At 41.8% G+C, this 13,264-nt stretch overlaps 1 protein-coding gene across 2 annotated transcripts in view; it reads right to left on the bottom strand.

Annotated features, from left to right (window-relative positions):
• MAPKBP1 (mitogen-activated protein kinase binding protein 1) overlaps positions 1–13,264 on the bottom strand; it is a 99,510-nt gene that overhangs the window by 59,431 nt on the left and 26,815 nt on the right. For both annotated transcript variants that reach the window (XM_083166913.1, XM_083166914.1), the window contains exon 3: positions 7,151–7,242. In XM_083166913.1, the coding sequence (XP_083023039.1) occupies positions 7,151–7,242 (92 nt within the window). The remainder of the gene's footprint in view (positions 1–7,150; positions 7,243–13,264) is intronic.

Genomic DNA, 13,264 nt, shown 5'->3' with positions numbered 1-13,264 from the left:
CAATTCGGCGTTTGATTTCAGGACCCGATTCGCCCGTATGGTCAATCTTGGAACCAAGGAATATAAATCTTTCAAATTTCTTCATTATCGAATGTTATGCTAGCACCATTGTCTGCAGTGGTCATTACTTTCAGCTTCTTGATGTTGAGGTGCAGTCCCATTCGTGCGCGTTCCTCCTTGACTCTTCTGACCAGATAATACAGACCTTTTTCACTCTCGATGAGCAGTGTTGTGCCCGCATATCGCCTCAGACTTTCCCTCCAATTGTAGACTTGTCCAAGCTGCATTGTCTCATGATCATTTCGGCGTAGATATTGAACAGGGCTGGTGACGGATGCATCCCTGCCGAAACGCCTTTCCCAATCTCAAACCAATCTGTATTATTTATTATGGTTAGTATAATAAATAATATCATCTAAACATCTGGTCTAACTATAATTAAAGGATGCAAAGCCAAACCTACAAATCACATATAAAAATGTGACAACTGTAATTTTAACAATATAAATTACAAGTGGCAGTAGTAGAAGATCATATATAAAAGTAATGGCAACATGGATATATTAACAAGTATGATTACTAAAATTATCCCAGCACCTCTAGTCACATGACGCATAGCCTAACGCTCCAATTGCATTCTGGAACAAGCGAGTGACTCATTTTCATAACAGACCTGATTCTTAACGGACTTCCAGTTCATGTCTTATCAAAGTGACCATACACTAGAATGACCTGCTTGCGATTCTGATTGGGTCAAGATTTCCCTTGAACTCCCCAGCAGCCCTGGACTCATGATTTGTGTAAATTTGACACAGTGCGCCAACCGTCCATCGTGCAATCCAGCTGCTGCATACGATCGATCGTCTCACGACAAGGTGGGAGAACGAGCCATGAAACGGCCAATCGCATGTGCAAAAAAAAAAAAAAACCCACCACAACTCGCGTTCTGCACCTAAATCACAACAGATCAGACACGCAGCACGTATGATCTAAAGAAGATCGATCTCTCGACACAAACAAATATACCACACAAATAGATTGGGCAACCCATCAAAATCGTGCATTCGTACCCTATATTGCTCTAGTGTATGGCCAGTTTTACCGAGGTGAACAAATAAGCTCCACATTCTCAATACCGAGCCTCTGCACAATAATAAGCTCATCTCCATGAGAGAAATAAAAGATTAAACTATAAAACCAAGATCTCTATACTAATCTGCAGAACACAACTATCTGGAGTTTGTTAGTAGAATACAAAGATATTTAGAACATACAATTTGAATTACATAATTTACATATTATTCCAAACCATTTTAAGCATCAAAACTCACTACTGAATCATCCGCGTGTAAATCTGGCTGACACTAACCAGTGCCGTCCCAGTCACTGACCGTGTTGCACCTCACTAACCTCGACCCATCGGTAATATACAAAAAAAACAAACAAAAAAAAACCCCCACAATATAGTGTTATTCCACACTGTATGTCTAGTGTCCGTGTGACTCCTAAACACTGCCATCTGTTGGCAGCAAGTGAAACTACATCTACTAGCTTTCGAAGCATTAGCTTCGAGCTGGCTTACTAGTCATAGATATTATTTCTAGAAGGTGATTTTTGGGACGATCCCTTTTTCTCCCCTCATACTTAGGGCCAGATGCACTAAGGTTCAAAAGGAATAAAAGGGAGAGTGATAAACAGCCAGCCAATCAGCTCCTACCTGACATGTCACAGACTGTTTGAAATATGTCAGGTAGGAGCTGATTTGTTGGTTGTTTATCACTCTCCCTTTTATCACTTTTGAAGCTTACTACATCTGGCCCTTAATCTTTAAAATGGTACCACCTTTATCGATTTTTGGTTAAGTTCTCCGCTTATGACGAATTGTTAATTTAGAATTGCACATTGTAGTGCTGGTTTGAAAATCAAAGTTAAAAACTGACTGGTCCTAGACTTTTTCCTGGATATGGCATGGCTTTGATAATCAGTGTTGCTCAGCTACTGACAAACAATGGCTTCAAATACACTGGTTCTTCTTTCATCCTACCACAAACCTCGCTATAAAAATAAATCCCATTTTAAGGAAATGTTCCACCAGACTTTACTGAAGTGCACTGGCGCAGATCTAGGTGATTTTGGGTTTCAGTCATGAGTTCCTGTAACACCAGATAACTCTCCTCCATCTCGACTAGTGTAGTTACCTGTTTTTGGGTTCTCATGGCTCACCCACTTGCACAAAACCATGGATGGGGAACTCAAATGGCCACTATTTCAAACAGCTGAGGACCGGTTAATGTCTCTGGCTGCAACCATTTTTTGGATATGTGGATGAAGTCATGTATTTGTAAGAGGGGAGGCTTGACCATGGAGTACACCCAGCGGTGCACTCGTTGAGTTGATACAAGAGTTACACCCAAGCAACCCAGGATTTCTATTTTTATAGTGTTGAGCATCTGCAAAGTAAGATTTGAGGATCTCCTATGAGAAAAGGGGCCAACACACTGGCCCACTGTTCTACAAAAAGGTGATTAGAAACATCTCCAGGTTTTCTGGTACAACATGAACCACCTAGTTTTATTAAGCAGACAGATAGAATACCTTGCCTGTCCAGTAACTAAACAGCAACATCCCTGACTATGCACTACAAACACACTGAAAGGTTTAGCTCACTTGTACCAGGTCTCTCTGCATTCTGGTCTCGACAGGCAGTGAGCGTGATCAAGTCAGATGGTGCATTCACTCACCCAAGTGCAAATGTTAAGCCAATTCTAAGATGCATACACACAAGGCAGCCAACGATATCGGTAACCATTTACCTAAAATTTCCCAGCGCTACAGAATGAATGATATAGTGCACCCACACTGACTGTTTTTGAATAACGATATAGAATTTGCTTTACGACTGCCCATCTTGTTTTATGAAAAAATGAATCTATCATTCGTGCACAATGAAGAACATGCACCTAGTCCTAAACAGATCGTACATATTGTCTGCCTTGATCACATAGTGTTTAAGAGGTTTTAAGCTAGAAGCCCTGAAGACCAAGAAGATAAAGCAGAGGGGCATAATTATTCCCTACCATAGACCATCACTAAAAACGTAGAGGTGTCAGACAGACTGGCATCAGTTGCTATGGCCCTGGCTGAGAGGTGGCACAAATGCTGTGGATCCTGCTCACCATGGGACCTCTGAGCAACCCTATGTTATCTCCGAACATCCATCGCCAGTTAATGCCAGAGCCTTGAGGACTGGATACGAGGGGGTCCCAGGCTCAAACCTATGTAAAGCGCTATATAAGAAACTGTTAATAAATAAATAACACACTGCTGAAATGGTCCTCTCTGCCAGTAAATCCTCAAGGCGTCCACAGTCCCCGAACACGCTCAGTGTGACAGTGTCCTGCATGATTTGTGCACAGAAATAAAACTGCACCAGCATTGTGTACCTGCTCTGAACAATGCTCGGTGTGAGGACAGAAATATCAGTGTCGCTGTGACAGAGTGAGTAATCCTCACACTGCATTACACCGACGCTCTACGTGTGCGTGTTCTAGAAATGCCTTTGGGCCATTACATGCAGCAGACAGACTACAATGTACTTGTGACGGAATATGACTGATAATACAGACGGTAACACGACATTGAAGCTCTGAAATTAGACAAGGTCGGGCTCTGAGGTTTCTGGTGCATGGTCAGGTGAGACATCCAGTGTGACGGAAAGGCACACGTGCAACAGTTTGTTGATATTTTTTATTAAGTCAGTGTTGTGTCACTAAAGTATGTGTGCAAAACATTTCTATTATGGATTCCTAACAAACCTTTTAAACTTCCTCTTGATACCCCGATATACACGTGCGTTTCCAGTACCAGCGAGCTACATTAGGATCCGACGTGACAAAGGGCTTCCAGGCCAGAAACGCATTGGGCCATTTGTTTATCACCGAACAGGACCTGACTCTGAACTTGGAACAAGCCTGTGAGTGTCCAACAGGAGGAGAATCCTGGATATGCCTTATGTTTATTATATCCCTCTCCACACTCACCACCCACTAAGGGTATGAGCCTATTTGCATTTTATGGTCACCAAGTTGGTCATTTATTAATATATGGTGAATGAATTACATTTTTTTACTATTTTTATGGCGGTGACGTGGGAGTCACAATATAGTGCATACACACTGACAGATATTGGTAACGATATCGATCGTTGAAGTCACCCGCCCCTGCTCCGTACATGCAGTTGTGTACTAGATAGTCAAGATTAAGCTGCATGTACAAGTGATGGGGGGTGGGATTCAAGTGTTTTGCCTGCCGGAGGCCACTAGATGGCGCCCGACAAAGCAATTCAAGTGTTTCTCCATATGGGTGCACATAGCTGCCAGCACAGATATTAGTATAAGAATTTGAATAGAAAAAGGTCAATACAAAAACAAAAGGGGGATGGATGTGCTGGACTAGTGGCTAAGAAATAGCCAGAGAGATAAAGGCTCCCTGGGTTATTTCACTGGTTACATACAAGTGCACAAGCTGCATGTGCCATTCAGCCAATGGATCTTCCTGCCCTGCAGCTTAGACGTACCATCTTCATTCCCAATATGGCCGTCCTCACTAATATGGCCGGAGTCTCATTAGTAACTTCTAATTGTGTCAATGGCTTTAACACACTGTTACATCTGAATGCCTCTGGTGTGAATGGATCACCAATGTAAAAGAAACAGGACACCGATTTAAGGTTCCTATAAAAATGGGCGGTATACAATTTAGACCAGTATTCAGCCAATCACTTGGCCTCCTCAGTTGGCTAGGTATGCCAAATACAGTACAACAGTTCACAATTGATCCTTTCAGAAAGCACAGGTCTCTAGAAAACTAGTCGCACTTGTTTGAAGGCCTAGCAGGTACAATCATGTGCTTAAACAGAGTTGGTCAATACAGAATGGCATAACTACCATAGGTTCAGGGGGTGAAGCTGCTATGGGGCCCAGAGCTGAAGGGGGCCCATCTTTACTGTCTAAGTAACATGTTGTACATGCATTTTCCACCATCAGTTGCTAAATAGGGGGCCCTTACAAAGTTTTGCTATGGGGCCTACGAATATCTAGTTACGCCCCTGACCGAATTTATCCTTACAGCAATTTTATGTATTCCGAAACACATCCGTGCAGTAGTGTTGTACCCGTTCGTATTTGGACGTTTGTTTCGGTAGCATAATGGTGTAAATTCTAGCACAAGCCAAACGCCTAGAATAATACTGTCCCCTGAGCGCTACAACGGCGCCTTTATAGAGTTCCCGTGTAGTTGCAGACACTGGTTCTCACCAAAATCTGTACTAAACCTGGAAGATCCATCAACGGGCAACTGGCTGTGCAACATGCAGACGCTGCTCACTGGGAGGGATCTCCAGCGGCAGATGCCTCAGTGCTTACTCATTACAGTTCCTCAGCCTAGTCATACGGTGAGAAGCCCAAATAAAACCCAATAGCAACCAGTTACACGTTAGTGTACATTTTCCAGCCTCTACTAGGCAATTTTATAGCGCTTTTATTTGACACTCTAGAAGCAGTAATATTCCCAGGTGGCGAAAAGGGCCCACGTGACCAGATTTTATAGAGGAACTTTATCTGACCTTGCTAGCCCAGCATCCAGAGCCCACATATTAAGTATTAACCCCATCAGTGCCTCAGTAGTGGTTTACTTATTGGCTGAAGGGAACAGACTGTTGAATAGAACACATTGCTACGCTCTTGTATCAAGTGCAACGAGTGGATGCAGCAGGTGGCTGTCCAATTTAAGCAATATAAAAAAGGGGAATTTTCTATTGGCTCCAGAGGCCGGCACAGCGGCTGATTGTGTTAAGCGGTGCTGCCCAGACCTGGGGGTTACAGTGGTGGTTTTTTTTTTTTTTTTTTAAGTAGCACTCCCCAGAAAAAAAAAAAACCACCACTGAAGGAGGTTAAGAGAGTCTAATAGGATTAGAACTGTTAAATTTCATTTCAGATTAAAAGTGCACATACGTAACGACAAGGACTTCCTTCTGCAAGCGCAAAATACATTTCAATCCCTGAAGCAGAACATTGCTTTCCTGGTCTCCCAAGGGACAAATGGAATCTTCCACGAAGGTACACATACGCTTAACACTTGGTCTGCCATAAGGTTCCCAGCCAGGGCTAGACCGCTCTCTTCAGATATACAATAGTTCTACTGCATGAAGAGGAACCTGACAGCAGACACAGAGTCCCACCTTTTCTACACATCATGCAGCTGCCTGACAGAAGACAGAATCTTGGAGCCAACTTACTATAGATCACAAGTAATTATAGGGCTGGGTAACACGCTGCAATTAGAAAGACGAAGCAAGAAAACCCACAGGAAGAAGTGTCCTAGTTTTGACCTGAATTTGAGAATAGGAGGGAAGAAAAAAAAAATAAAAAAAAGAGAAGGGGGAGTAGGTTGTATATCGAGTTCCTGGCCTGCGGGAAGCACATAAACCACAACACTTGGTTGAGGAATGTCAAGTTGGAGTGTGACCTGTCTAATCACCAAAAACAAAGGGTTAATACATAAGTGGGGGGGGGGGGAGGTATGTAGTTACAAAACATAAGAATGCATGTAAGAATATAAATATAAAAAAAAAAAAAATATATATATATATATATATATATATATATATATATATATATATATATATATATATATATATATATATATATATATATATATATATATATATATATATATATATATATATATAAAACATTTTACAAGAAGCTGAGATACAATTCAAGTTGTACAAAAGTCTTAAGGCAGCCATACATTACTGCAACTTCTCCGAGAGCTGCAGGATCACAGAAGATCCAATAGATCTATAGGGCAGCACTTGCCATCTAGGGCTCTGATCTAATGCACATGGAACGCGCATAGGACTGGATCTAACACACATGCAGTTTGCTACTTTTCACCAGATTCTTCGGAATGGGGCAAAAAAAAAAAAAAATGTCTGCCAGTTTTGGAAAATAAGATAATCGGTAGGATATTAACATAAACATTGTAGGGGAGAGATTTTGTACAGTGCAAACCTGCATGTCAATGTTTCTACAGGCTACACGGAAAGGGCAAACAAAAACAAAAAAAGGGGGGGGGGGGGTCAACTTACCCGGCTGGATATGCAACAAGGCCAGTCTTTGGGTCACAGGAGAATCCTCTTCCAGCTGACACCGTGATACCCAGGACCTTCTCCAATGTCACCTGTCAGAGAAATCAAAGATATAAAGCCAGCTCACACGGACAGCTGTACTACTTGCAGGGGAATGTCTATATACAAATGTGTCCATGTACATCTAGCCTTCTTTTGTGTTAAACAAACCTTTTTTGTTATTTTCCATAAATAAATTTAAAAAATAAAAAATTTAAAAAAACACGTCCCCAAAGCCACTCATCTGCTGGTGTGACCGGCTTTCCCAGTGATGATACAGGAGCGCGAATCACCGCTCACCGCCAGTTGCCCGGTGTATATTGGCCTTTAGACATGGAATATAGGCATGCCACATAGCTTTTTAATCAGCATGCTATTTAATGGAAAAAGTTGCAAAAGAGCAATAGCGTCACACTGAGCATGCATGAGAGATATATATATATATATAACACGACTTGTATCACATGGAGGATAGATGTACGTGGACACATCTGTACACTCAATGACAATAGGATGGTCTTCTCAATGAACACTTCACATTTGTAAAATTAGTTCAATTATACCAAGTTCCAAAGGTTGGTTCAGCACAAAAATCAGAATGACTGCAAATAAGTTGAATCTACAGTTATAACATGAAACATACAATGCGGTATTACAGTAATGGAAGCCATTTTATTAAAAACAAAGGAGCTCCCACTTGGACTTCTAATAGACTTGACAAATGCACACACAAAAAAAAAAAAAAAATACAATATGTCACTTAATATGTCACTTAAGCAGACAATGTCAGAGGATACAATGTAAACCATTCATACCCCTATGTACTTTTCAGGTATTTCAAGTTACCTTAATGACGGACCTATAAGTCCGGATGTATTTATTACAACAGTGAGCCATTAGGAATGTATCTGAGTAATGTCAAAGTGGTGTGAACCACCGCTACGAGCTTGTACAATAGTGTGCCAATAAAATATAACAAGAAGCTTTATGTAATTTTAGGATCGTTTTAAAATTTACTTTTAACACTCTACAGTACTAAAGCTGGGCATACACTGTACAATTTTCTGGAAGATTGTCTGCCAGATCTGGCTGGTTACAACATTTTTAAACGATATTGCCGATAACGACCATGCTTAAGGTCATATTCTTAAAAAATAAAAAATAAATTGCTCAATGTGTACGCATATCGCTAACAATGTGCACTTCCTTTGGTCATTAGCGACTCCCCTCCGTCATCTGTACATACAGCTCAACCTGAGGGTATAGTCAACCACAGATATACTCCTGCAGGTGGCCACTGTTGACCGTTGCAGTTTATGCACTTGCCGATACTGCCAATATCGGGCGGCAGGGATCAACTAGTGTGTAGGATGCTTTAGAATGAAAGTCTGGTAATTGATTAAGCAAAAATGTTAACTGACCATTTGCTCGCAAAAACTGGATTTTTTTTTTTTAATTAGTTAAATGATGGATTGCCATTTGCTCTTACCCAATACCAGATTTTTTCACTCCAACCATCCAGATCTGGAAGATCTTCTTAGCATCTTTAAAGCATGCTGTAATGGGGCAGTACGGATGGTGTAATAGTTAGCATTACTGCCTCACAGCACTGAGGTCATGGGTTCAATACCCACCATGGCCCTAACTGTGCGGAGTTTGTATATTCTCCCCGTACTTGCATGGGTTAATTAGTTAACCCGTGGCTAATATCGTTACGGATATTGGCCACGGTGCGGGTCATCTGGTGTATGGGGCATTAGTCCGCACAGTAAGTACCAGCAATCACATATGGACTAACGATCGTGCAGCTCAGCATGCTGGTAAATTTCCCATGTAGCCGTGGGAAACTTCTAATCCCGGGAAGTTACACCTAGCTGCCCCTGGGCATATTTCTGAACATCTGCATTCATGTCAAACACCCAATTTAGATGAAGCGCTTTAGGATAGGGTGTTTGAACTTCGAACACCCTGGACTGGTTAATACCAGCGAGGTTTATCGTGTTTGGGAAAGAAGAAGATTCCCTTGAAATCCTATCAGCACATCTTTGGACACATTCCAATACACCCACACCTTATGTTTACTTTGGTATTTAAGTTGAAATAATTATACTCATCTTGAATCAGATTTAGTTGAAGGTGTTACGGGAGCGGCAGTACTAGACCTAGGCAACCCTTCCAAAGAAATATTGCCACCAAAAAAAAAAAAATGGTATATTTTATTGGTCTGTGGTGGGAGTGTAACAAACGCAACATGAACATATAAATAAGGCTGTAAACCTGAAGTGTGCAATGGTCAGCATGCTAAAGGGGTCAACTCAAAAGCCCCACGGCGTAAGGAGTGAGCTGTGGAGAGTTCAGCCGCCGTTACAGTCACCCTTCTAGGCTAAATGAATTACCTCTAAGTGAGAACATAACAGCCAACATGAAAGGAGGGTAAAAACAGATGTGGTCTTTAGCCGAAAGAAACATTCCATGGCCTTTAGTGCTCCTCAGTCATGTTGCAACAAACCTACCTCCTCAGCGACTGCAAGTTTACATAAAAAAAAACACGCCACTAGTATTTCTGTCCATTTACCACAACTGCTAAAATAATTTGTGTTAAAAGGAGGAGGAGGAGGAGTATCTGGAAGACTGTTTGAGAGAGTCAAACGTTTGCGTTAATCAGCTTTTGAGCCGTCCAATCAGGAACACTTAGAGGGTGTGGCAGAAATAACTCCCACATTTTGAAAAATCAATGTGGGGTCTCCAAAGCGTGGTGCGGTCCATTCTGTTAGGTAGGGTACTTAATAAACTTTTGAGTCATCACCAGCAAGCCATCAGCGACCGCTACTCACATTAGACAGAATGGCTTCCTGGATTGCAGTAATCCATACAACGTGACTAGTGTGCAGTACAGGACTGCAGGTCTACAAAGGCAGTGTTACCTGTACAGGTCACGTCATCAACCTTCATTTACACAGCACCACAAAGGGCCAGCGGCGCCTTACAATGCATATGGCTGGCCACACAGTTAAATGGAAATATGTCACTGGCACAGTGTCAAACACTTTCCTGGAATTGAAATATTTTGCAGACTAAGGAATCCCTCGGAGTTTGCTCAGCTTTTGGCTAAATAATGACAGGGAATTTCATCTCCAGCTGTGCTGATTCCATAAAAAAAAAAAAAGAGAAACAGATCCTGGTCTTCCTCCAGAACATACAGTGTCACCCCTTCAGTGTTCAACACAATCCTATGTACACGAAAAAAAGATCCAGTTACATATGTAAATATGGCCAGTGATCTCCCATTGATTTAGACGCTTGATCGGACATATGACAATTGAATTCATCCTGTCAGAGGCCAATCTGATTGGAGTTTCATTAATAGGAGATATATATATATCTCTATCTATCTCACACCCTGCATAACATTTCTAGTCAAATCTATACATCTCAATTAAGATCAGTCTGGATCCACATTGAGTGATATCAGCAGTGCAGAGGGAGTCACAATATAATGCATGTACACTGACCAATATCGCTAAGCATATCGGTCAGTGAAGTCACCTGACCCCCAGCTCCATGCATGCAGTCATTGGCTAGATAGTCAAGATGGAGCATACATGCACTGAAACCACAGAATAGACTGCAATGCATTTTCACCATTGCGTAGGCACCTTACCGTGGCAAGTCTTAAGGTGCATACACACGGAAAGATTTGAAGTAAGATGTGGGCGTTCCCGATCAATAAGAACGACTAATCGTTCAGGATGCCGGTTAAGATTGGTCTATGATCTTTTATGCATGGAGGAAGATCAGACCAATCTTGTGAAGGGTTCCAAACAGTTTCGTGTGCACGCAATGAACCATTTGAAACCATTGGTAACTATGTCAGATAATTTCCATTATCGCCTCATTGAATAAGTGTGCAGGTATTTCCATAAAAAGTATATTGCATATACACACACACATACATACGACTGTGCACTCTCTCCTCCTCCTCCTCCCCCCCCCCCCCAAAAGAACATGAACAGGACTATTTCTCCTTCTAATCTGGATCACTGTACATAATCTTGCCTAGAACCATTTCTAAACAGCGACTATAAAGAAAGTATATCACTCCTCCTTCAAAGTAGACCCGGGTACTACAGCTAGTTTGAATTAAAATTTGGAAAGGGAGGGAACAATTACATTGAACGACATTCTTGTTTTAAACAGAATAAAAAATTTTTTTTTAAAAACCCACAAACACAAAAATTGAATTGTACAACTTACAGCACCAAATAAAGCAATGCCTGGCGATAGTAAGAACAGCCCATTACAAACAGCCTACAAATATCCTCACTCCAGCAGGCACAACTGCAGTAATGAATGCCGAATCTAGGTCATGCCAATTAGTGCATGAGCATTCTTTTGGTCCTGTGGGTAACTATTATGCGGCTAGCACAAATAAATAGCAATTTACATAAAAAAAAAAAAAAAAATGACCAGTGGGGTTAATTGATAGGAGAGTGTCAGAGAATTACCAAAATCGAGATTTTTCACATGCGTTTGGGAGCAGACACCTGATGTTTTCTGGGTGTGTCAGAAAAACCACAGGCATGCCCAGAAGGGTCTGAGGTAAGCGATGACCACTTCCTTCCTGTCGCAGATTACTGTAAGCTTTGGGCCTCCTCACAATTGCACAGGCAAAATGCTGATGCTTTGGGAATCGCGTATGGATTTACACATGAATCACGATTAGCCGGAATACTAGGCAGTAGCCTTTGGCTCCCTTGAAGAGAAAGTCATCATAAGTTCTGGATGTTAGATCTGTATATGTTAAAGGACACTGGTATCATGTTATACTATATACGTGATCTAGTAATCGCCGACCAGACAAAGTGAAACCCCGCTCTGTGCTCGCCTGCGATAAGCTACAAATCTAGTCGCAGTTGTTCACCATCAAATTACTATTTTTGATTTACTACTGTGCGCAGTCTGTACGTAACCCAGGTCTTACTCGGCGGCTGTTACAGAAATCAGATCGAGGCTGGAGCGGACGTCACATGCCCTACCTTCAAATGCCTGCATTTTCCCTGACCCTTCAAGAGAACTGTCGGCTACCAACCCCAAAAAATCCATCTACAAGAGTTTATTTGGTCTACGCGGTTTAAAAAAAACAAACAAAAAAATGCTTAAACTGCATTACAATCTTTAAATTGGGATATTCTAAAGCAAATGGTATGTGTGGCCCTCCGTACAATACTGTAACGCTGCTCCTGTAGGAAATCTAAATTGGATATTTCCAAGAAGTCACAAATCACTGGCAATGGGCACCTAGGGACGGCTTTTATGGCACTGCGCCAAACAGGACAATAACTCACCCAGACACAGCAGAGTGCACCTCCTTAACCCCTTCCTCACACTGCGAGCGCGGCAAAGCGTTCAGCTGTGACACCCATCTAACAGATCTTCCCAGATATCCCATTATAGAGATGAAAGTGATCATCTGGATGAGTGGATTCAATTAGCGCAGTCCTGATTTGACCTTGATGTTTATTGAATATAATTTAGCTTTTCTTCCCCCTAGATTAGCAGCCGGATTAACAGTTGTAGTAAAAAGCTAAATAACAGCCCCGAACCATGGTGGAATTATGCCAGCCTGTGCCCCTCCCTTTTGATGTGGGCAATGACCTATATACACATAACTCCTTGGTCCAGCAATATGCTGGAGGCAGGATGAGCCACAGATGAAGATGCTGGAGTTACGGATCCCCGTGATCACTCTCCTTATAATAAGAATTTACATTCATTACTCTGAAGAGACTAGGGGTGTTATTTTGTTCTGTGCAGGGTCAATACTGGCTGCTTAACACTGGAATTTAGATTTCAGTTTCAACACACTGCACACAAATCTAACTCTCTGCACAGGTTACATTTGCCCCACCTGCAGTGCAGCATGGTTTTGTCCATCTGCATAAGGTTGCAGCCTTGACAACCGGTCTGAATAAAGCCCTAGTAGGGTATTCTCCTACTGTACCATGATCCTTCACATCTCCCATCACACTTTTCTCTGGCAAGCCCGGTTAATTGAGGTTTCAGGTGAGCCACATA

The sequence above is a fragment of the Crinia signifera genome, chromosome 12, assembly GCF_055691185.1.
Source record: "Crinia signifera chromosome 12, ASM5569118v1, whole genome shotgun sequence".
NCBI classification, from domain to species: domain Eukaryota; kingdom Metazoa; phylum Chordata; class Amphibia; order Anura; family Myobatrachidae; genus Crinia; species Crinia signifera.
This window is presented reverse-complemented; position numbering and strand designations above follow the sequence as displayed.